At 37.2% G+C, this 24,849-nt stretch overlaps 1 protein-coding gene across 3 annotated transcripts in view; it reads left to right on the top strand.

Moving 5' to 3' along the window:
• SYT16 (synaptotagmin 16) overlaps positions 1–24,849 on the top strand; it is a 351,561-nt gene that overhangs the window by 310,701 nt on the left and 16,011 nt on the right. For 2 of the 3 annotated variants that reach the window (XM_055131351.1, XM_055131350.1), the window contains 3 exons: positions 1,451–1,891; positions 6,598–6,787; positions 8,004–8,165. In XM_055131351.1, coding sequence (XP_054987326.1) covers positions 1,451–1,891; positions 6,598–6,787; positions 8,004–8,165 — 793 coding nt within the window. The remainder of the gene's footprint in view (positions 1–1,450; positions 1,892–6,597; positions 6,788–8,003; positions 8,166–24,849) is intronic. The other variant, XM_055131352.1, reaches the window with a different exon arrangement.

Below are 24,849 nucleotides of genomic sequence, written 5' to 3'. Positions count from 1 at the left end.
AGCTACACTAGTCAGTTGTATTCAAAAGTCTCTATAGCAACCACTTTTATCACTTGAAACTAAGAACCTTGGAATAGCAACACTCCCATGAATGCATGCTCAAAAGACAGAATATAAGAAAAATTCCCTTATTTTAAAAGAAGCCTACATTTTTTTGGAAACTAATTTGAAATCTTAAAAGAGACTTGCATTTATTACATTTCTACTGTGTGTCAAGTCCTTTAATTTTCACAACCCTAGAAAGTAGGTATCACCACCACTTAATTATCAGGGAATGCACACATAGAAAGGATTAAATAACTCTCCCGGTGTTATAGAGGTAGTAGGTGGTAGATTTGGGATTTTTTAGGATGTTTGAGAGTGAAGATACTTTCACTCAAACTCTGTGCGGGAGAGTTTTATTTATATGTAAATTTGAAGTATTTTATTTAATTTTTAAAAATAAAGAAGTATTTAAAGAATCAAAGTTGGATCTTTAATTATATACATATATAATGGACTCTGCTTTATCATAGAATCAGGCCTAATTTTAGCTATGGGTAAGAGTCAAGCCTTTAGAGGAAAAATTAAATTTATGTTGACATTATTTATAGTTTGTTGGAGGGGAGTTCATTATAGTAAATGCAGTTCAGCTCAGTTTTCTTAGTTAGGTCATCAGACTGGCTACAGGTGAATTGCTGCTCAAGGGTGATATTTCATAATGAGGGAATGTATGTAAAAATAGGTAACCCAGGGATAGGAATAGATATTTATGGGGTCTGTTCTGAGCCAAGAACTTTTCACATATATTAAGACTATACAATACCACTCTGTCAAGTAGGCATCTTGTTGCTCTTTTTTTTTTTTTTTTCATCTAGAGCATAGATCCTATTTAGTTAGGCTTTAAAGTCAGTTCTGGTTTCAACCTCAGTGTTCTGTCTTTATGCTTACCTGCTATTTGATGCATAATTACAGGGGATGGCCTCCTAAATAGTTGCTACTTGAAGTGTGGGTCTAAGGCCACCAGTGCCATCTTTTGGCAAACTTCTGAGAAATGCAGATTCTCAGGTTCTACCATAGTATTTCTGAATCAGAATCCTTAGATGATTCCTATCCACACAGTTATTTGAGTAGTTAAACATCTTGTCCCATGTTATTTAAAAATGCACTAAAGGATTTATGACTTCGCGGATTCTTGTTTGTGGGAAGTTCTGGTCCATGCAGCATGAGGTGAACACACACACACACACACACACACACACACACATTCACTTTTGGAGGTGTGCACTCAAGGAAAAATCACTTCTTGATAGTTGGCTTGATTTCAGACTTAGTATCTCAGGTTTCACTGCAGTGCTTTTAACAACTAGACAGCCCTGAGTTTTGAAGCGGCAGAAAGGTATGTTATCTTAACACAATGCAGTTGGGCATTATCATTCCCATTTCTAATCTTTTCCTCTGCCTGCAACAGGAACATGATGGGACCACTTTTCAGGTGTCATCTAGGGTCCATGAACCCATCTCAAAATGTGGTGACCTAGATGTCATCTTCGAATATAGAGCTTTCAGCCAGAAGCTCACAGTGAACATTGTGAAAGCACAGGGCCTCCCAGATAAGGACCGAAGTGGCGTCAACTCCTGGCAAGTGCATGTAGTGTTGCTGCCCAATAAGAAACAGAGGGGCCGAACAAGCATACAGAGAGGGCCCAACCCTGTCTTCAAGGAGAAGGTCACCTTTGCTAAGCTGGAGCCCAGAGATGTGGCTGCCTGTGCCGTCCGATTCCGCCTCTATGCTGCCCGCAAGATGACCCGTGAGAGAATGATGGGAGAGAAGCTATTCTATCTCAGCCACCTGCACCCAGAAGGGGAAATGAAAGTGACTCTGGTTCTGGAGCCAAGATGTAATATCAGTGTGAGTATGTTAAATGGTGCTGCTAATGACGTGGTGTGTTTGAGGATCTGGAATTGCCAGCCCCTGATTTAGTACATTCAGCTTGTGAATTCAACACTCACTTTAATTTCATTTTCCATTTGGCTCTCCTCATCCTTATCAATCATGATTTGTACTTCATGGTACGATGAGTGTCTTGTCTTTTGCCTGTCTTGCCCAGAACCTGAAGGATATATTATTCTCCATAGTAGGAAATGACAGAAGTGATGGGGCAGAGGCAGAGAAAAAATAGGAGAGGTGACTTGGTCCTCTGGATAGTGGATTAGTTCTGCCATTCTTACCTGCTCCCTCCAATAACACACTATGATAAATATCAGCAATGAAGACATCCAAGATGAGGTTCTTCAGCAACAGCGGCCAAAAACTGCAACCATGTAGAAGTGGTATATTGGTCAGGTTCATTTCCCAAGTCTCTTTTTGTGTCCCCAGAGGTTACAGAGAAGATAACATAGCCCATATGTCTACAAGTAGCTCTGCTACCATTATGGGCTATTGTTATTAATGTGAGGATCTCCTTTTAAAAGCCATGTTAAAATGTCTTGTACTGTTGGATTAACCTGTCATCCACTCAGGAAATGCTTACAGTGTGTTTTTTTGTATATCAGTTAACATGTAGACAGAGGAGGGAAGGGCAAGGCAGGGGTGCTGCTGCCCTTGGAAAGTTTGCATCCTAGAGAAGGTCATTCTAAATAATTGGTATAGGCAAGAAAGTAAGAGGTGACAGGATGCTGTCTGTATAGAGGCCGTTGAGGCAGTGATAAGTGCAGAACTCAAGCAGCTCAGCAGTCAGACGATGATATATGGATGACAAGAATACTGGAGAAGATGGTATGTGTAGGTCTCTGGTGGTGGGAAACTTTGTCATGTCTAAGAAAGCAGAAAGGAAACAAAAGGGCTGGAGTGATGGGGAAACAGATACGTTTTTACTAAGTGTCTCAAAATTACTATTACTGGACTTGAAATCTTTACTTTTTGCATCCCTAAAACTGTTGACCTGCAGTTGATGCTAGGCCCTGAGGTACAGTGCTCCTTGGGCCCTATGGCGCCAGGAATTATCTGGGCCAACCCACTTTTACTTGGAGTCCTTCCACAGCCACACATGATGATGCTTAGAGACCTCTAGGGCTGTTCCACGTGATGCTCAGGGCACTGTATAAAACCATATACAAAACCTGAGTGGGGCCCATCCTTTTTTTTTCTGGGTTTAATGTTTTTTTTTTTATTATTGAATCACCATGAGGTACAGTTACAAAGCTTTCATGTTTGTTTCAGTCATACAATGATCGAACACCTATCCCTCCACCAGTGCCATTTTCTACCACCAGTGTCCCCAGTACACCCGTATCCCAACCCTCCCCCTACTTCTATGGAAGACAGTTTCTCCCATACTCTCTCTGTACTTTGGGACATTATGGTTTGCAATATAGATACTGAGAGGCCATCATGTTTGGTCCTTTATCTACTTTCAGCATACATCTCTCATCCCAAACAATCCCTCCAACCATCATTGACTTAGTGATCCATTCTCTATTACAGCTGCCTTCTCCCCCAGCTCATGAGGAAGGCTTCCAACCATGGAGCAATCTTCCTGACCCTTTCTTTTTACTGTCCTTGGGTGTCAGTCTCATATTCTGTTTTTTTTATATTCCACAAATGAGTGCAGTCTTTCTATGTCTCTCTCTCTCTCTGACTCATTTCACTTAGCATGATACTCTTCATGACCATCCACTTATAAGCAAATTTCATGACTTCATCTTTACTAACAGCTGCATAGTATTCCATTGTGTAAACATGCCAAAGTTTCTTTAACCAGTCGTCTGTTCTTTTGTACTTGGGTTGTTTCCAGATTCTGGCTATTGTGAACATTGCAGCAAAAAACATACTGATGCAGATGTCATTTCTACTCTGCTTTTTTCCACCCTCAGGATATATTCCCTGAAGTGGTATTGCGGGGTCATATGGAGTGGGACCCATTATTAACTGTTCTACTACTATCTCCCAGTCTTCAAAGACAATTTTATATTTTGAGCTGCTGGGTCTAAAATCTTAGAAGTTCTTTGGCACATCTCTTTTCTTCCTAAATCCTGTTGGCTCTGTCTTCCAACCATATTCCAACACTTTGCTAGATTACTAAAATGATCTCCTACCACTCACCCTGCTGCTTCTTTTGCTCCATAGATAATTCTCAACACAGGTGCCAAAATGACCCTGTTAAAACATGAGTCATATCATGTCTTATCTATACTTAACTTCCCCCTCTCCCCCTTTAATTGTACAAAGTATACTTGAAATTATAGATCACAGAAGCCACTGGAGGTCAGAAGGAAACTGCTTTAAGCACAGGAACAGGCAAGATCACATCCCTGTTTCTCTTGTACCAAGCTCTGTGCTTAGTGCTAAGGGCACAGAGTGGGGGGACAGAAATGAGACTGCTAGAAGAACTTTGCATGTAAATATTCTTCCGCTCACTAGTTATTAAGCTTGATTACATGCCAAACTGGGCTATGCACTGTTTTGGGTTATTGTTTTATTTTTGGTTTTGTGACACACCTGACAGAGCTCAGGGCTCATTTATCTCTAACAATCCATAAGGCCTCTTGGAGGTGGGGGTGGGGGCATACATGATGTTAGGTATCAAACCTAGGTCAGCCACATGCAAGGCAGATGCCATACTCACTGTTGTATTCTCTGTCTCTTTGGCTCTGTATTGTGAACTGACAGATTTATAAGAATTTAGAATTTAAAAGTCAAAATAAGATACATGGTGCCAGAGTAGAGACTACTGTGGAAGCAAGAAGAGAGAGAGTGATCCCCACCTAATTTTAGAAAGTGATTTATTATTGAGGCTGGTAAAGAGATAAGACAAATTTTAAGACTCTCTTGTCTTGCACATGGCTGACCCCAGTAAAATTTCTGGCATTATTTATGTTCCTCATAGCACTGTCAGGATTGACCCCAGAGCACAGATCTACGAGTATCCCTGAGCACCACTGGGTGTGACCCAAATCTAATACCATCCTAAAAGTTCACTATTAGGATGCCCCTTCTAGACAGCAGGGGCCCTAAGGCAACTATTAAAACTATCTCATTTTATTATTTACAAATTATGTTTGAGGAGAGATAGGTCTCTATAAACAGGGTACTTTTCTGTAAATATAAGAAACTTATTCTTTTTAGTTTGTTTTGGGACAACACCCAGTGGGGTTCAGGGCTTAGTCCTAGATCTGCACTCAGGGATCACTCTTGTCAGTATGGAGGACAATAAGGGGAATGTCGGGAATTGAACCTGTGTCAAACACATGCAAAGTGAATGCTCTGCCTGCTGTACCATAGCTCTGCTTCTCCTCACTGAAATTTTATTTTTTATATTTGTATTTAATAGGGTTTCTGATAGGCTCTAAGACGTGACTCTAGAAAAGAAGGTTTGAATAAAAGTTCTATACACTTATTTCTGGTGGAATAGTGATTCTAAAAGGCTGGCCATCCTGGCCTGCATAGCCCATTACCACTTCTGTTTCTCAACATCTTACTCTTTGTAAAGTGAAAGTAAAGTGAAATTTATCAGCTACACAGGCAAGGTTGGGGGCTGGGGGGTAGGGGGGAGGTTTACTGTGGTTTTTGGTGGTGGAATATGTGCACTGGTGAAGGGATAGGTGTTCGAGCATTGTATAACTGAGACTTAAACCTGAAAGCTTTGTAACTTTACACGTGGTGATTAAAAAAAAAACACCATCTTACTCTTTATCATCTAACATCTTAAGCTCTAAGTCAATGTCTTATCCTTTATGGCTCATCTCTTCTTTATATGCCTGATGCATAAAGACAAGTGCTTTGGGCTGGAGAGTAGGGAGTTTAGATTTTACATGTGGAAGCCAGGGTTCAAGCCCCCATACCACATGCTCCCTCAAGCCTCACTGAGGTTTAAAAGACACACAGGTTTTAGAGAAGTGCGTGAGTGAATAAACATGACAAAATACAGGTTCTCCCCTGAGCACACATGGTACCTGCTGGGCCACTGATTTCAGATTTTCAGATCCACAGTTCAGCTATTGGTCTCCCTCTAAAACAGTTATATAACTGCTAATTTTTTCAGTGTAATTAATTGCTCTAGGAAGAAACATTTCACATTTGGCATATTAACATCCTTAAAAATCAGAATGAGGGGCCAAATGTTCTATGTGGCAGTATATGTCCAGTGGTCCTTTGCTTTCTGGTGAAGACAAAATGCTTCCTGTATAGCAACATTCTTCAGGAAGCTCCAGAGAACAAAAACCAAGCTCATGCCCAGAGTGGATGAGTTCCATAGAAACATTTGAGTACAAATTCACAGGAGGAAACTTTGGTCTATATTAAATATATTATTAACTCTCCATGTATCTTAGAGGGTTTGATTTAGACTAGTAATAATATGTTTGTCTGTTTTGTCTTCAGGGAGTAAATACTGAATGGAGGCAGCTCTTGAAATAAATATGTCAGCTAATAAGGCAGGGAATTTCATCCATGACTGTGCTCCCCAAGCCCATTATCATTCACACCGAGTGCACCATTAGTAATCTTTGGCAGCAGTTGAGATTGGGCCACAATTTCACCAAACATAATATCAGCTCTCTGTAAGGGGGAGAAGTGCAGCATGGGCCAATGGATTCTTTGTTGTTCCTCCCTTCCAGAGTGGAGAGTCTCCGCTTAGCCCATCTGCAGTTTCTCACAGTGATAGTGCTTCATCTACACAGTCACTGTCTCATGGAGGGGTGCCAGAGCTGTTGGTGGGGCTGTCCTACAATGCCACAACGGGTCGATTATCTGTGGAAATGATCAAAGGCAGCCATTTCCGAAACCTCGCTGTTAACAGAGCGCCTGGTAAGTGTGAATCTCTTCTCCCAGCTCTTGCTCATCTTTCCAGCAGCAAGTGGAAAAGACTGTCTACTTTTATCTTAATTCTTTAGCCTTTACAGTAAGAATAATCTTTGTCTGGCTTAAACAAGCTTTGACAAGATGATACCTCTGTTTGTTTGGGTTTTTTTAATGCCTTTCTATTTAATTAGATAAAAGGCTTCTTAGGTCTCTAGAAGGAGCATGGAATGAAATAGGCTGGACTCTGAATATTGTTTAAGGGAAGAGAAATACATGAATGAAATATGAAATATGATATATTTTAGTGACATAATGAGTAAGGATAATTATACTCTGTCAATAGGTTCCAGGCCCTCAAATACCTTTTAAGTTTAGGGCTATAACTCACGATTTGGAGTAAAGCAAATGTGGGATTGAATTTTAACTTTACCTGCTTGCCTTCTAGTTTTGCCCTGATACTGTGCAATTTATCTTTCTTTTTTTGAATTTCAATAGTTTCATCTGGGTGTTAACATGTCATCATTTTCCTCACCAGTTGTTTTGGGATGTAAGCAAAATGATTTATTGAAAGCCTTTAGCCCAGTAGCTCGCATATTATGAACAAACAAGAAAAGTTAGTGGGTGTGTTGAAGGAAGAAGAGGTAGGGCACTACAATATGGGGAAAGTTGGATCTGATTTTATACAATAGCCACAACTTCTGAAATCACCACAGTTAAAGGGGGCTGAAGACATATTCCTAGGTCTCAGGAAGTCAAAATAAAAATGTTATTGTCATTAACACCAATACCAAGAAACTGGAGACTGCACACTGGAATAATGCTCCTTCTAAATTAGCTCACCTCTGGTTACTTTGCTTGTCAGTACAATTAGTTTTCAAAAGGTAGGAAGAGGTTTTCTGCCTTAATTTAATTTCTGAATCTTAGGCTATTTAAAAACACCTAGATCATTTATATTGAGAATTCTAGCTGCAAGAGAGTCTGAAAATGTTGGTGTATTTTTAGCTTTTAAGTACAAGAAGGTAAAGGGAATAGAGTGAAGGGAAAGTCAGCTGGTTCACCAAATACACTAAAATAGTACTTAAAGTTGGAAGCAATAACAGTGTCTTAGATTGCAAGAATTAATGGACTCTAGGCATACATATAAGCATCAATGGAAAAGTCAGCCAAGCTTGAAAAGAAAGATCAGCTCCAACAACTAAATCTGGGCTCTCATTCCTTTTAGCCTTTAACTGTGCTGCAGTCCACAAAGTCTCTGTTCAACGGCATCTTGTTAGTCAATCTGTATTAAAGCCATTAGCGCAAGTTAGTAAGGAAAGCCCAGCAATATGGATAACAGAAGAGACCAGGTGCATAAGCCATATTCTGTGTCGACGCTCAGAGCCAGGTGAGAGCTATTTAAATACATACAGATACTGATTATGTATTACTTGGCTAGGGTTTTTTTGTTGTTGTTTTTTTGCTATATAAAGCTTTGTTTAAAAAAAAAAGTACCCCTGAATTTACAAAAGACCTAGATTTATTTTTCCATTGCTGGTTTTCTAAACAATTTTTTGAAAAATATGGAGCTGCTTAGAATAATGGGGAAGTATATCACACAATCATGGCCTATCCCAGATCATGCCATGAAACTTTAATTTATGTGCTGGGTGGACCAGAAAATACAGGGGTGAAGGACAGTATGATGGCTGAGAAAGCATCAGCTAGAGAAACATTATCTCTTACTAGCAGTGAGTCACTAACATTTTATGAATCTGCTTCCTCATTTGTAAAAAGGGATCATAATAATATTTACTTTCTAGGTAGATATGCTCATATGAATCAATGATGTGAAGGATAGTACGATGATACCCTCATACATTTATATATGAAAGAAATACGCTGGAGAGGAAATTCTTTTAACAACTATTGAAAACTGAATAGGAAATAGACAAATCCTAATTTGATAATTGATTTTATTCCAGAAGTTGCCAATTTGGCATTTACTCCATGAGTTTTCATAGACTTAGTCTGAAATTTATCTTGGAATATAACTGATATGCTATATCCTTAAAACCAAAGTAATAGAAGACAGTATTTCTGTGATACTATTAATTAAAACAGAAACCAAACAATGAAAACAAAAGTTTTTTGTTTATGTAGAATTCTGGTACTTGAAGAAAAGCCAGTTTAATTAGGAGGGGTTGAGCAAGTAGAAGGTTTCTTTGTGGAGATTCTGAAAGAGACTTCTTGGTACTTTCAAGGGTTTTAGATGTTGATGGTGCTGGTTCTTCATTATGTCTCACTTTATTATGGTACCAGCACTACTTTGACAGTCATTAGTAAAGCTTAGGACATATTTTTAGTTCCTGTAAGAGAATAAGAGAGAAAGGATGAGGGTAAAAAGAGTCTTATGAGGTAATTGAACAGAATTTGGGAAAACTGGTGGAGTGAATGGGACTGGGAGTGGGAAATATAGGAGGGATCCTGCCAAGTGCACGCGTTCCACTGGGGGAGATGAGAGGAAGGTAGGAGACAACCCCAGAATCCTGCTTTAGAATCTACCCAGGAGAGTTAGGGAAGAAGCATTTGTAAGAACATATATGTTCAAGAATCATGAATTCTGTTCTTCAGATTGTCTGCTCATGTAGTTATCTCCTCTACAAAGAGGTTTTTTATTCCTGCCTTACAGCATAGCTATGAAAATGTGAAATGGTTCTTAGGCAGATGGGAAGGAAAATTGGTTAAGACTGAGTACTGGGAACTTCTCTAGTATATGAAGGTCCTATTGGAAGAAGACTAAGAGGCTGTGATTTGCAAGTGATAATCTCATCTCAAAATATTCCATGAAACAAAAGATAGCTTTGAATTTAATAACTTAATCCAGCTAAATAATGTAGTCTATTTTAAACCTTTCTCCTTATGCACAGTAGGCACAGTAGTAGAATGGAACTGATAATTGAAGTGCCTCTTATCTATTAGGATCTTGGAAGAAATGTAATTGAAGTGCGAAAATGCCCTCCAACAAACATTTAAGTATATTCTTCTAGAGATGCTATAGTAGAGGCAGGTTTTGCTGAGATCCTCAGCTGCTGGAACAAGCATGCAGCACTACCACTTCCCATAAAATGACTAAACCTGGAAAAGGCTGTTTTCACCAAGCATTAGCAAGGTTGTGGAGAGTATACTTTTGTAGGGATATAAAATGGGACAAACTTTTCTGAAAAGTTCTGGCAGTTTTATACAACTAACTGCACACAATCCTACAGTTCTATGCTTAAATTTGATATGCTATCAACAGATAACATTTTATTATATCTTAAGTTTAAGATAAGTATTTGTAGTTGCATATATACAAATCAAAAAAGTGATAACCATAGTACTTTTAGTTAAGTCCAGCCATAGTTACATGGTTATAAATATTTTTCTTAAAATAAGTACTTCTTGGTCTTGGGTTACAACTTTTTACTATTTTTATTTGAAGTACCATGGCTTAAAATACAATTAATTGTACAGTTTTATGCATATATTGCTCTTACACTACACTCACAACCAGAGAGTCCATTCCTTTCCACCCCTGCCCTAGGGACCACTCTCCTATCTACCTGGACCCCAACACCCAGGTAAGATCAGTTCTATAGGCCGACTCCTGAGTTATGTTGCCTTTGGTCATTGTTACCCTCTTACTATTTTTCTTTATATCCTAAATATGAGAGATTATTCTGTATCAGTCCCTCTCCTCACTGATATCACATAACATGATAATCTCCAGTCCCAATCACATAGTGGCAAATTGTATAACTTGGATTCTTACAGTCTAGTAGTATTCCGTTTTATATATGTACCATAATTTCTTTTGTGTTCATTGGTTCTTGGACATAAGTTGTTTCCTGATCTTGGCTATTGTGAACTACGCTGCAATGAATATAGGAGTGCAAATACATTCTCTGAATAGTGTTTTGGACACTTGGGGTAGATGCAAAGAATAATTGCTGAATCAAATGTGAGATCAATTCTTAGTTTTTTTGAGAAGTATTCATATTATTTTTCAAAGAGGTTTGAAATAATCAATATTCCCACCAGCAGGGTATAAGGTTCCTTTTCACCACAACATCCATCCTAGCAGTGGCTGTTTTGTCCTTGAAGTGTGCCAGTCTCACTGGGTGAGGTGATATATTTTTGTTGTCTTGAGTTGAATATAGTTGATGATAAATGATAGCATCATTTTCTTTAAAAAAATTTTATTTTAGGAAACATGGTTCACAATACTGTAATGATAGGTTTTTATGGATAACACAACTCCTTACCACACCCCGTTCCAGACTTACCACTTTCCTCTACCACTGTCCCAGTGTTCTCACTCCATCTTAATTCCTCCACTTCCCTCCCCTGTGATGGCTTCCTACTGATGAAAATTTCTCAGATTCTGTTGCCTTTGGGTATTAGTTGTATCCCTACTATGTTTCTTTATACACAACATATAAGAGAGATCATTCTGTGTCTGTCCATCTCTAACTGATTAACTTCGCTCTGTATAATTTTCTTCATATTCATCCATGTAACAGTAAAATTCATGTTATCTTTTCTTATAGGTGAGTAGTATTCCATTGTGTTTATATACCACAGTTTCTTTATCCAGTCATCTGTTTTTGTACAATTGGGTTGTTCGCAGATTTTAGCATTGTTAACAATGCTGCAAGGGACATAAGATGCAAATGTCTTGTCTGAACTGATGGGTATGGGTGTTTTTTTAGATATCAAGAAGTATAGTTGCTGGATCTTATGGGAGTTCAATTTCTTCTTCTGTTTTTAAAGGATTGTTCATACTATTTTCCGTGACCAGTAAACATTTCCACCAGTGGTGAATAAGGGTGTGTCTTACCCCACATACCCACATTTTCCCCATGTAAAAATACAATAAGTATTTTTTTAAAAAATTATTTAGGTACAGTGATTTACAAAGGTGGAAATAATCATTTGCAGGCTTAAAGTGTTTGAACACAGAACCCACCACCAGGGACTCTCCATCAAGATTCTCTTTGACCCACATTTTATTTACATAGAAAAATCATTTAAAATTTTAATTATTATCATTTATGTTTAATAGTATTGACTCTTACAATTTTGATGTACATAATTATGTCACCTCTATACTACCAAAGTGTCTAAAATCCTTAACCAAGCCTCTTATGTTTTGGAATTTGTTATGAATCTCATATTATAAAATGAAAAAGTCCATCTTCTTATTTCATCCAACTACCCCTTCCCTTATTTGATATTCTCACTTCTGTAATCAAGGGTGAAGGGCTTTCCATCCTTTGATGTCTTCCATCCTCTTATCTAGTTATTCTACATAATACAGATAAGTGAAAACATTCAGCATTTTCCTCTCTCTAATTTTGCTTAACATGATACCCTACATTGCCTTCAGTTTGCAGCAAATTGTGTGATTTCTTCTCTTCTTATAACCACATGGTATTCCATTGTGTTTATAAGCTACACTTTACCTACTCATCTGTCATTGGACATTTACCAGCAGTGAATGAGGATTTCTTTTTATATAGTGGAAAAAGTGGGTATCCTTGCTTTTGCCTGATCTCAGATGGAAGATTTTCTGTTTTTCTCCATTGAATGTGATGTCAGCCCTGGGTTAGTTGCAAATGGCCATTACTCTCTCTCTCTCTCTCTTTTTTTTTTTGCTTTTTGGGGTCACACCTGGTGATGCACAGGGGTTACTCCTGGCTCTGCACTCAGAAATTACTCCTGGCGGTGCTCAGGGGACCATATAGGATGCTGGGAATTGGACCCTGGTCGGCCACATGCAAGGCAAATGCCCTACTTGCTGTGCTATCACTGCAGCCCCTGGCCATTACTCTCTTGATGAAGGTCCCATCTATCCCTATTTTGTTGACATTTTTATTTTTATAAATTGATATTGAAAATTGAATATATCCAGGAGACTTTCTTGGATTCAATTGGTATGATCACATAGTTTTTATCTTCCCCTTTTTATTGATATGGTGTATTATTTTAATTGTGTGTCATAATTTTTTTTCCTCTTGGTTTCTGCATCAAACCCAGCAGTGCTCAGGACTTACTCCTGTCTCTGAGGTCAGAGATCACTACTGATGGAGCTCAGTGGACCATGTGGAATATCAGGGACAGGCCCCAGGTTAACCACATGCAAAGCAAGTGCTCTTCTCTATGTTCTATTGATTTGACCCAAATGATAAGCCTCTTTTCATGTGCTTGTTGAATAATTTTATATTTTGTTTTGAAAAATATCTATTGAGTTGTTTTGTTCTTTAAAGAATGGTATTTTTGCTTACCACTGAGTTGTATGCGTTCTAAAAATTATATTTTGGATATTAATTTATTATTAACTATAGTTGACTTATTTTGTTGCTATTGAATTTTCTTTTGTTATTGCCCAAAAAGGCATTATGAAGATTAATGTCAAAGATGTTTCCCTGATTGCCTTATCCCAGGAGTTTCATAATTTCAGGTCTTATATTATTCAATGTATTTTGCATTTTTGTGTGTATGTTGTAAGATAGTTATTGTTTTACTGGTTTCCATATAGCTTTCCAGTTTTCAACTGCTTACTAAAGAGACTCTTTTTCCCCAATGTATATTATTGAGCCCTTTGTAATAAATCAATTGCCCATACATGTATGGGTTTATTTCTTAACCTTTTATTCTGTTCTATTGATCTGTGTCTGTATTTGTTCCAATACAATACTCTTGATTATCAGTTTTTAATATATAGTATATTAAATATAAAATTATGCTCCAAGTTTTGTTCCTTCTTAACTAAACATACAGAAAAGGATAGTCTTTGTGCATTTTACTGTGTACAAATTATACTTTAAAAAAAGAAAGCAACCTTAAAATATTGAATTCCAGTCAATAAAATGCCTGCTGAGATGTTTGGAAGAGTAATGACTTTGACTAAGGGCTACAGTTGGTATAAACAGAATCATATAAAATAATATATGTCTTACCATGAACTCAATAGTGAAAATGTCATAGAGTGGGTAACATAAAAAAATATTCCACACGGTGCATAACTTGGAAAGTCTGGGATTAAAGTGCCAGCTGGTTTCTTTTCTGATGAAAACCATATTTCTGGTTTGTACCTTTTTTTGAATTTTCACATAATGGTGATAAAATCTCTCATGTCCATTCTAATAAGAGAGCTAAGTAAACTCATGTCAATTCTAATAAGAGCACTAATAAAGTTATTAAACCCCACTCTTATGATCTAATTACCTCTAAATGATACAACACTGGGGAGTCAGGGTCTCAAAATAAGAATTTTGATAAGTAACACTCATTCCATAGCACAGATAGAACAATATCATAAAATGGAAGAATATATATATGTATATATATATTTGATATGTGTTCATTGTACATTTTGTTTTTGATGTGTTTGAAACTTTTAGTTATAAAATATTAGTTAGAAAAGGTTAGTGATGTCTGGTATAAGTCACCTTTATGGGTAGATAAGGATAAAATGAGTCCTAGCCATAGACAGGAGTTTCTATGATTGGTAGTAGGTTGATATTAAGATCTAATCCTATTCTCCTGGTTCAACCTAGTACAGGATGGCTACATACCAAGCTGCCAAATTTGGTACTTTGATGAGGAAAAGAACATCTTTTGTGGTACTCTCCATAAATCCCATCTTTTTGGGAGAAAATATGTGTCTAAGGGAATTTCTTCACTTTGGAGTTTATTTCTACCCAACCAGTAGATCACTGGATAGGAAAATTATAACTTTATCATCCATGCATCTATCTATTCATTCACCCATACATTAATTCTTTTGGTAAAGAAGCCCATTTACGATTTTTATATATTAAGCAGACTACAGAAGATAAAATGGGTTATTTTAAGATTACTAAAATGAATTCATAAAATCTGTTTATAATCAATATTTAAAGGAGGTATCTACATAAACTAATCTTAGCCTATTATATAACAATATGCCAAGGGGCCAAAAAGATAGTACAGTGGGTATGGCCCTTACCTTGTACACAGCTAATCCAGATTCAATCTCCAGCACCCCATATGGTCCCCTGAGCCCTTTAAGGAGTGATTCATGAGTACAGACCATGAGTCACTGCTGGGTTTACCCCCAAAAAATCAAAACAAAAGAAAACAAAAACCAAGATAAAAAAATGATGTGCCAAACACCTTCCATAAATGTTTAAGGTAATATCTTACTTAACACATGGCATCATCCTTATTAAAAATATTTTAATTATTGCTATTCAGATGTTCAGGCTAGTTTATACATATTCTTATAGCAAGGGATTGTCTCCACATCTGTCTTTGACTGGTAATGTAGGTAAAAGACTTGCTTTTAGGTAAAGGCATATGTGTGAAATATTGTTAAATCTTTTACAAAAATGCTTCGAAAAAGTTACCATACAGAATTTAAAACGTCTGATTATCTTTCATATTTGGCTTTGTGGGAAAATGACCCAATAATAACTTAGCAGTTCCATTCTTTTCCTGAATCTGCCACCCAGATGCCAAATGGCCTCAGCTTTGATTTTGTCCCTCTGAATTTTCTTCTTTCCCTTATGAAATGAAGTTAATAGGATAAAGTTAAAGCTACAAGTGTTACAATTTTAAAAAGAAAAGTCATATTTGGCAGTTTCTCTTCAACTTTGCTGTATATCCTTCTACAATGTGTCACTGCGTTGTGTATGTATATACACACACCAAACAGTCCTTGCTGAAAACTATTATTAAGATGTCTCCTCTAGTTGAAAACAATAAGTTCCCCAGTCTCCCAGCATGTGTATGATTAGCTGCATGTGATAATTACATCCCAAATGATAATTCTTATAGCAGTAGCATATTAACCTTGTTAGGCGTTCAACAATAGCAGAGACTAGAGGAAAGGAAAACAAAGAAGCAAATCAAGCTGGCACATGTTCAGTGTGAATAACAAGAGAAAACCGGGACACACTTAAATAGAATGCAGGAAAATAAGTTGAAAAGGTCCGGGGTATACCATGTTCTTTGAAAATGCTAACTCAGCTTTCAGTTTAATGGAGTGAATAATTATAAATAAAGCTACCATGTACTCAAAATTTTGGCCAAGTCACATGCAAAGTTATAAATGGCATTAGCCTTTTCTCTCTTATTTCTTCTTCTTTCTTTCTTTCTTTCTTTCTTTCTTTCTTTCTTTCTTTCTTTCTTTCTTTCTTTCTTTCTTTCTTTCTTTCTTTCTTTCTTTCTTTCTTTCTTTTTCTCTCTCCTCTTTTTCTTTCTTTCTTTCTTTCTTTCTTTCTTTCTTTCTTTCTTTCTTTCTTTCTTTCTTTCTTTCTTTCTTTCTTTCTTTCTTTCTTTCTTTCTCTCTCTCTCTCTTTCTTTCTTTCTTTCTTTCTTTCTTTCTTTCTTTCTTTCTTTCTTTCTTTCTTTCTTTCTTTCTTTCTTTCTTTCTTTCTTTCTTTCTTTCTTTCTTTCTTTCTTTCTTCCTCACTCTCTTTGTCTCTCTCCTTTCTCTCTTTCTCTTTTTTTTTGGGGGGGGGCAACACCTGGCTGCTCAGAGGAATTACTCCTGAGTCTGTGCTCAGGAATTACTTTTGACTTTTGGTGGTTCTCAAAGGTTATATGGGGTGCTAGGGATTGAACTTGGGTTGGCTTTGTGTGAAGCAAGTGCCTAACTGCTGGGTTCGCTTGGCCCCTCATGTAATCTTTTAAGATTATATCACTCCTTTCATTTTTATAGTAATATCAAAGTGTTCCTCCCACACAGCAGAGCCTGGCAAGCTACCCATGACGTATTCAATATGCCAAAAACAGTAATGATAGGCCTCATTCCCTTGATCCTAAAAGAGTCTCCTATCATTGGGAAAGATGGATAAGGAGAGACTGCTAAAATCTTGGGGTTGAGTGTAATAGAGATGTTACTGATGCCCACTCAAGTAAATCTACAAACAACGGAATGACAGTGATACAGTGATCACTGTCACTGATATAGTGACACTGATATAGAGTTAGAAAATCTGAAAGCAAAAGAGAGAAATAAAGTTACAATAGTGTATGAGTTGCATCTTACTGTAACATATTTCCCACAAAAATTTGAAAGGGTTTGCAACAAAAAAAACAATTACTAAGTTATATATTTCAGGAACAAATAAACTGAACTTAGAAGGAAGTGATATAGTGCAAGAGTATTAATGAACAAAATATGTTAAGTATCCAGCCAAATATGAGCATTGATACTTGAAAACAAAAACATTAGGTAAAATACCTGATAATGGCAATAAATACATTGGGAATACAAAAACAGCAAAGTAAAAATAAAAATTCTAGTTAGAAATATATGAAGGGGGTTAAAAATAAGAGAATTCTCTTTCTTGTTTGCTTGTTTTTGTTTTATTGTCCACACTCAGCAGTGCTTACTAAGGATTTTTATTCTTGGCTCTGCATTCAGGGATCACTCCTGGTGGGACTCGGGATCAAAGATCAAACTCAGAGTGGCCATGTTCAAGGCAAACATCCTATCCACTATACTATGGCTCTGGCCCCAGAAATAAAAGAGTTCTGAGGTCTTTGTATTGCTTAAGAAGAGAGTAGGGATTTGATTAATTTCAGACATTAAAGTCTTCATGTTAAAATTTTATTTCTACTGTCTGCTAAAATCTCAGGGCTGAGTGTAATAGAGATGTTACTAGTGCCCACTAGAACAATGGGATGACAGTGACACGGTGATACTGTCTTACCAATAGAAGGAATAAATTAAGGCAAGTTTAGAGCCAGAGAAAGTGTATGGAGGTTTAGATATATGCCTTGCGTGTAGCCCTGTTTTATACCTAGAACTACAGGTTTCCTGCCAAGCATCACTGGAGAGCCCTGAGCACTGTTGAGGGGTGGGGTAATTCCCTACACCACATGGCCTCAGGCTTTTGTATTGAATCATTGATTGCAGTAGATGAGAATTGTTGGGAAGGTGCTTTCCCTGAGCACCTCTGGGGAGAGCCCTCAAAAGATAAAGCTAATTTATGTAATACAATCAAAAGAAGAAAAAAAAAAGACATATAGGGAAATTTTAGTCCTTTTTCATTATTATGATGACTAATATATTTTAATTGTTTTGATTTGCACTGCTAAAGATTTAAGATTAGGTTAATATTTTTTACCCCAAAATGCTTCCTTGCCTCATTTCTTTGCATTTCTTCACACATACTAAAATTTGTATTGGGCTCATAATGTAAAAAATAAAAAGCCATTGATAAATCGGACTTAATTTGGGATGTAAAATAATTTAACACCAGGATAATATGCTAGTATAATTCATATGATTAACTGATTTATAAGTCTACATGATTATATAATATAGGTACAAAAGATGCTTTGATAAAGTACACTATACATATTGGTGGAAAAATAACCCTTTTGTTTGTTTGGGATTCCAAAGAAGTGCTCAGAGGACCCAGGGGCCACTCTCAGTAGTTCTCTGCCTGATGGCTCAGTGCATGAGCTATCAGTGCAGTGCTTGAAGGTCACTAGAACTATGTCCAGTGTTGCTGAGGGGGCATGAGATTCTATAGATTGAATATGGGACTCAGTGCATGCACAGCTTGTGCATCAGCCCCTTCAACCATCTATCTCTCTAGTCCTTCCAAAAATAATACTTAGCAGATGGGTAAAGTGTATAGAAGGAGTATTCGTGTAGACTAAGTAATGATGCAGTAATAAACCAACCCTGCAACCAGTTTTTTTGTGGCTTAACTCAGCAAGGGTTTATTTTCTCCTCATCACAACACAACAAAGACAGGGACCCCTTCTTCCCCCCATCCCCCCACTGAGATTAAGACATATAGCACAGGCTCTTCACGTTTCAGGAGTGTACTATATTCAAAAAGCTCTTCATTGTTGCTATGGAAGGGGAAGAGACTGCAGGAGAGACTTCTTGTGTGAGTGGGAGTTGTTGAATGTGTCCGTATTTGAAGGTAATATTTATCACTTCTCATGTCCCATTACTCAGAACTCGATGACAAAGCCCAGTCAAGTCAAATCTGTTGGGAAGATGACATTTCAAATTTGATATTTGACCTAGATCACTGTCATGTTATTCATGTGCGAAGGCTTATTGGGCCTTTGTTGCTCAAAGCTTTTAAAAATAAATATCTACTGCTTGGAGTACTGAAAGCAACTAGTTTTTTCATGCACTGAAGTTTGAATTTTTCAAGGTCTGAATTTTGGGCTGGGGTGTCGTTCAGCAGTAAAGCACTTGTTCTGTACAGTATGAGGTCCTGAATTTCATCTCTAGCTCAGGCAAACAAGTTTTAGTTTATGTGTTCTCTTTATTCTCTCACATTGGTCAGTTCTTCTTCAAACTCACCCTTTTTGCTCCCCCATTCCAAATGAGACTTATTGATACTGATTACATATTTTTAACATTCTGTTTTTAATGTTTCCCTAGAGCAACAGACTCATTAGGCATATGCTTTTCCTTCCAAGTTATAGCAGATGGCAGTTTTACCATCACATAACATGGATTCTGAATCTCCACTTTTTATTCTCTAATATTAGTTCAGCATTAAACTTCTAGAACAGACCTCATCCTTATTTTTTTTAAATTAGAATAACATTACTGCTTGGTTGTACATTACAATAATTCAGATTATTTTCCCAGTTAAATAAAAAAGAAATTCTGTTTTTATGAATTTAAGTTGCTTATGTTTGGGATATAAGCTTGAAAATGCTAGGAAGTAAAGGTTAGGAAGCTGTGTTCAAGAAATCTAGAAGTGTAAGGCATCACAGGGGAAATACCAGTTTTCACCTGAGCTCTGTGTGTGGGCAAATGGTGTGGTTCTTATAAGGATGTTTAGAAACCATGGATCAAAAAAACAACCTAACCTTGCCATTTGCCAACAACATTGAAATGGTGTCATAGAGAGTTAAGCCTTTCTATTTATTTATTCTGATTTTTAGTCTCTTACAGGTTCCTTGCATTAGAAGAATCTAAATTAGATTTAGGGGAATTTGAAATTTCATGCTCCATGGGTTCAGGAAAGAGCTTAAAATTATTTTGTGTCTGATAAGGGGGGATGATGGTATGGGTGAGAGTTAGGAAAATGGGAACATGGTAAAGGGAAGGTTGCTGTTTTACAAGGAGGGATTGGTATTGAAACATTGAATGCCTGTAACAACTGTATTATGAACTGTAAAAAACTAAAGCTCGACGACGGGCGTGTGCACTCGCAGGCTCTCCGGGCAGCTCTGTCTCACCGTCCACGTTCGGTGCTCTGGAACCGCTGTGTATGGGCTGGATCGGGACGGCCGTTGGCCAAGGACAAGCGAAGGAAGAACGAGAACCAAGCTCATTGCTGATTAGTTACCGTTTATTCAATCTTCCATCTTTCTCATCTGCCGCACTTCCAGCTCTGGCCTCTCTCTGGATCTACTGCAGCCTCTCTCTCGCTTCTCTAGTCTCTCCTCCTACTTGCCTCTCCCACCTTGCCCTCTAGGCTACACCCAGCCCCATAGCAAAATCAACATAAGAAAGCCCTTCCTGAGGGCAGGGCATTCCAAAGCTCTTCCTGACTCTTAAGGTTTTTTTCCTTTCCTTAGTCCAAACACTTATTAACATCTTAATACTAGTTATTTTTGTATGGATATAGCAAGAGATACATTGAAGCTTGCAAGGCAGCTCTCCTGGCAACATCTTGCCACAGGCTCAGACTACAGCACTCAGGCCAGATTAATCACTCCTAACCCTAGCTGGGTCCAAATCTAGTTACCACTGTTTGGATCATGACATTTGTCTATGATCAAGCTCTTAACTTATAGTTAAGTATTAGGCACTTTGGCCAGGCCCATCTTGATGCCAGGGTAGCACACAACTCACCGCTTGCCCTGGGTCCATCCTGTCCCTCATCGGGACCCTGCTTTTGGGGGTGCTAGGAAGTAAGGGCAGCTGAGGCTTAGGTTGAGAGAACAGATGCCCAGGAGGAAAATATCATGTAGAGTCAAATGACTCCCAGGTTACAAAAGCATAGCATTTGCTAAGTCTTCCTGTGTCCATACAAAAAGGACATGGCTCTGAATAAACTATGCAAAGGAGTCAAGGAGAAGAGAAAAACAATATTTACAAGTCAACAGAACACTAAGAAAGAAGCTACAAATAAACAAAGAGGAATGGGAGCACTGTAACGGGAGTAACCCAATAAGCCTAAACTACCTGAGGCTATGTTATCCTACAATGAACAATTTTAAATAAAGTTTAAAGTTGCTTAGATGTTGTTTTAAAAGGTATTTAAATAAAGTAAAAAAGAAGGTGGACATTACATTTAATACAATATATAAACAAGAAGGGAAATTCTGTAACCATGATAGTTGGCATTTAATGAATATCTTTGCTAACCCCCATCCTTAATATTTAAATCCTTTAAATGAATTAAAATCCCATTAAAGTCAAAAACAAATGAATTTCCTATAGAATCATTTTTATCCCACTAGTGTTGAAGGCTCAAGACAATATCAAGAATGATAATCTAAAAAATTGAAAACTAAAGCTTAAAAGGAAGAAATAAAGCTTTTTTATTATTTATAGAAATTATGATTATGACTGCAAAAATGTAAGAAAATCTATAAATTTAAGTTGTAAGGTACTTCTTATTATACAAAATAAACATTTCAGTATATCATGAGTAATTAAAAGTAGAGTTTTAAAAATTACTATTTCAGGCACAGGGTACATATATAAGACGTGGAAGAACAGTTATGGGGAAAAAATCACAAAACTTTTTGAAAGACAAAGAAAAACTTAATATATATGTTTTTAATACATTTTATTTTATTTTCATAAAGTAGTTCACAATAGTTCATTACATATAATAATTCAAACACCCACCCAACCAGCAAGCATCTTCCCACCACAATACGAGGGAAGCCTATAAAGGCTGTTGATTTCATTCTGGGGCCCTTTAAGCCATATATAAGAGAATACAGGCAAATATGTTAAAACCAAACACATGTGTGCTGCTGTTATCAGTGTGCTAGAGTATAAGAGGTTGTGCTCATGGCTTCCCCCTTTAGGAAAAGCTGTGTCGCTCTCTTCTGGGAGCTTTGTTTTATAGTCTCTGGATCTTAGTCGTTGATGAGATTACATGGTGCCAGGACAGTTTGTGGGTGTGACTGCCAAGCTACCAGAAAACTGAGGAGGCCCAGTCCCGATCCGAGCAGGCTTGGAGATTTCAGTCATGGGTCTCGCATAATGGGTTCCTCTGACGGTTCCTTCATGGGGGTGAGGCTTGTCTGAGTGTGTGGAGAGAGGCCTTGAGTATGGCTATAGAGGTTTTCAGCTGCTGGGGCTCTGCTTGGGGTGGGGAGGGAAACTCAACCTCCCTCCAAGGGGGCTCTGGTGTAGACAGCATGGTGTGGGGGTAGGAAATTTTGTCAGAAAACTAAATATATGTTTATGGGACTATTTTGTGTCATAACAATAGCTTTTCCCATCTACTCTAATGTTCTAGTAACTAATTTCTACTAGCTTCATATTAGTATAAATTAATTAAACCAAGCAAGGTTGTAGAATAAGTATTTAAAATAAAGAAATAGAGTATCCCCAAAAGATAGTAAAACATTATTAAATAACAATATTATCAGACTTAGGAAAGACTCAAGCCTAAAAACTCAACATTTAACAGATTTACTAAAAATCAACTTGGAAATAGTGGATTATTTAATAAAAAATTTCATATCACATACAAAGATCAGTTTGTGGAGAATTAGAGGCAAAATATAAAAGACAAGTCATTAATAGTTATAGTAAAAATATAGGAGAACTTGAGTTTTGGTAAGATTTTTAAAATTATATTTAGAATCATCAAGTAGAAAGGAAGACATTGATAAATTTGAGTCTACAAAAGTTATGAATATTTATACTAAAGAAACCACTGCAATCAAAGCAAAAAGAGTAAGCCATAGCCAAGAAGTAGAGAGTAGCAATAAGCATAATATTTTATACTCCAAGTATATATTTTCAAATATCAGTAAATAGAAAATATAGAAAGATGTTCATTGAAATATTTTCAGTTCTTAGTTATAATAATATGATCTGAAGAGAAACCAGAGTATATTAGACTGGAGCAATAGCACAGCGGGTAGGGCGTTTGCCTTGCATGTGGCCAACCCAGGTTCAATTCCTTCATCTCTCTCAGATAGCCCAGCAAGCTACTGAGAGTATCCTGCCTCCATGGCAGAACCTGGCAAGCTACCTGTGGCATATTCAATATGCCCAAAACAGTAACAACAGGTCTCATGATGGAGATGTTACTGGTGCCGGCTCAAGCAAATAAATGAAGTAAATTATAAATTAGTATGTTTGTTGGTAAGTAAATTGTGGTAGGTTTTTCAGTAATATAAAAATGTAATTTGCCTGAATAAAGGCAAATCTCAAGAATACATGCTAAAATATGAAATAGTTTTAACGTGGAAATACTATTAAATATGTTTCTTATTGCTTCAGTCATATCTACTTTATATAGTGAAAAATCTTAGAATAAGCATGAAAATTATGAACCCCAAAGACAGGAGAGTAGTTATTTTTAATGAAAGAAGTTCAACATTCTCAAGGAGGGATACTCAAAGAACTTCAGTTAGAATATTTTACTTCTTAAAATTAAACAAAAAGCAAATATTATTTGTAAAGAATGACATGCTAAATATCATGTCTCTTGGGGACTGGAGCAATAGCACAGCGGGTAGGGCGTTTGCCTTGCACGCGGCTGACCCAGGTTCGATTCCCAGCATCCCATATGGTCCCCTAAGCACCGCCAGGAGTAATTCCTGAGTGCAAAGCTAGGAGTAACCCTTGTGCATTGCCAGGTGTGACCCAAAAAAGCAAAAAAATAAATAAATAAATAAAAATTAAACATCATGTCTCTCTGTGTGTCATTGGGTATATGTGATATTGTCCTTTACTTTTACATGTGTTTAAATTGTTTAGTGTTAACTATTAGTACATTAAAAGAGAAAATGGTTAAATTACAGAATTTCTTTCCATTGTCCAGGGAATCATGCTCTACCACTCCTTGCCCTCCTGCCCTCGACTGAGTCTGAGTAAATTGGTGGTAGCATATCACCATGAAAATGAGCAGGGGTTTTATGTGGGCTACATAACAACCACTGGCAAGTGTGTCATTCCTTTAAAAAAAAAACCAACTTCTGAGCTGAGTTCCTAATGAAATATTTGTTTATGCCATAAAAAACAGAGGGTTGTAAACTGTTAAAATTTTGGGAAATATGTGACATCCTCCTTTATGTAGAAAGACATAAATGACAGAGAAAGCAGTTAATGGGACTGAGTCAGGCAAGCGGAATACAAGACTGTCAAGGGATTTTGGCCTTTCAGCCTCATGATGTTTTGAGTTACTGGAGGCACAGGAGGCTTCTGAATCATCAAAGATAAGAGATCACTCAGTGTTGTTTTGTTGCAAGTGTTATCATTACCTGAGAACTGAAATAGAGCGGGGTTAAACTGGATCTTTTATTTCTCTTTTTTTCTGTTTTATTTTTGCTGGGGGAAGGGAGCTCCCAAGCAGTGCTCATGGGTTAGGGGCCTAGAAGTAGGTACTTAGCTAACCTGGCCAGTGGTTCTGTGCTAGGATCAAGGATGATCTGGTGCTTAGGGTCTTAATTCTTATGAAGTTCTGGGACCACCAGGGCTATCCTAACAGTTATATCAGCAATGCTTGAAGGGCTTCCAGGATATATATGTGTATATGTGTATATATACACACATATATGTATATAATTCATATATCACATATAATCTATATATTATATGTGCATATATGTGTATATATGTGTATGTGTATATATCATATATATGCCTATGTGTGTGTATATATGCATGTATATATCATCTCAGGGGACCATATGGGGCTGGGTATCACACCAAGTTAAGCACATGCTAGACATATTCCCTAAAGGCTGTGCTATTTCCCAGCCTAGGATAATTTCTTAACTTGCATTTAGTTAACTCTCCATTTGTTCTGACTGTTGCTAACCAGAATGTTACTGAACCCCATCTCACAAGAACACTGAATTGTGGTTTC

The sequence above is a fragment of the Sorex araneus genome, chromosome 3, assembly GCF_027595985.1.
Source record: "Sorex araneus isolate mSorAra2 chromosome 3, mSorAra2.pri, whole genome shotgun sequence".
NCBI classification, from domain to species: Eukaryota; Metazoa; Chordata; class Mammalia; order Eulipotyphla; family Soricidae; genus Sorex; species Sorex araneus.
Note: the sequence above shows the minus strand (reverse complement) of the source record. Positions and strands in the feature narration are given on the sequence as shown.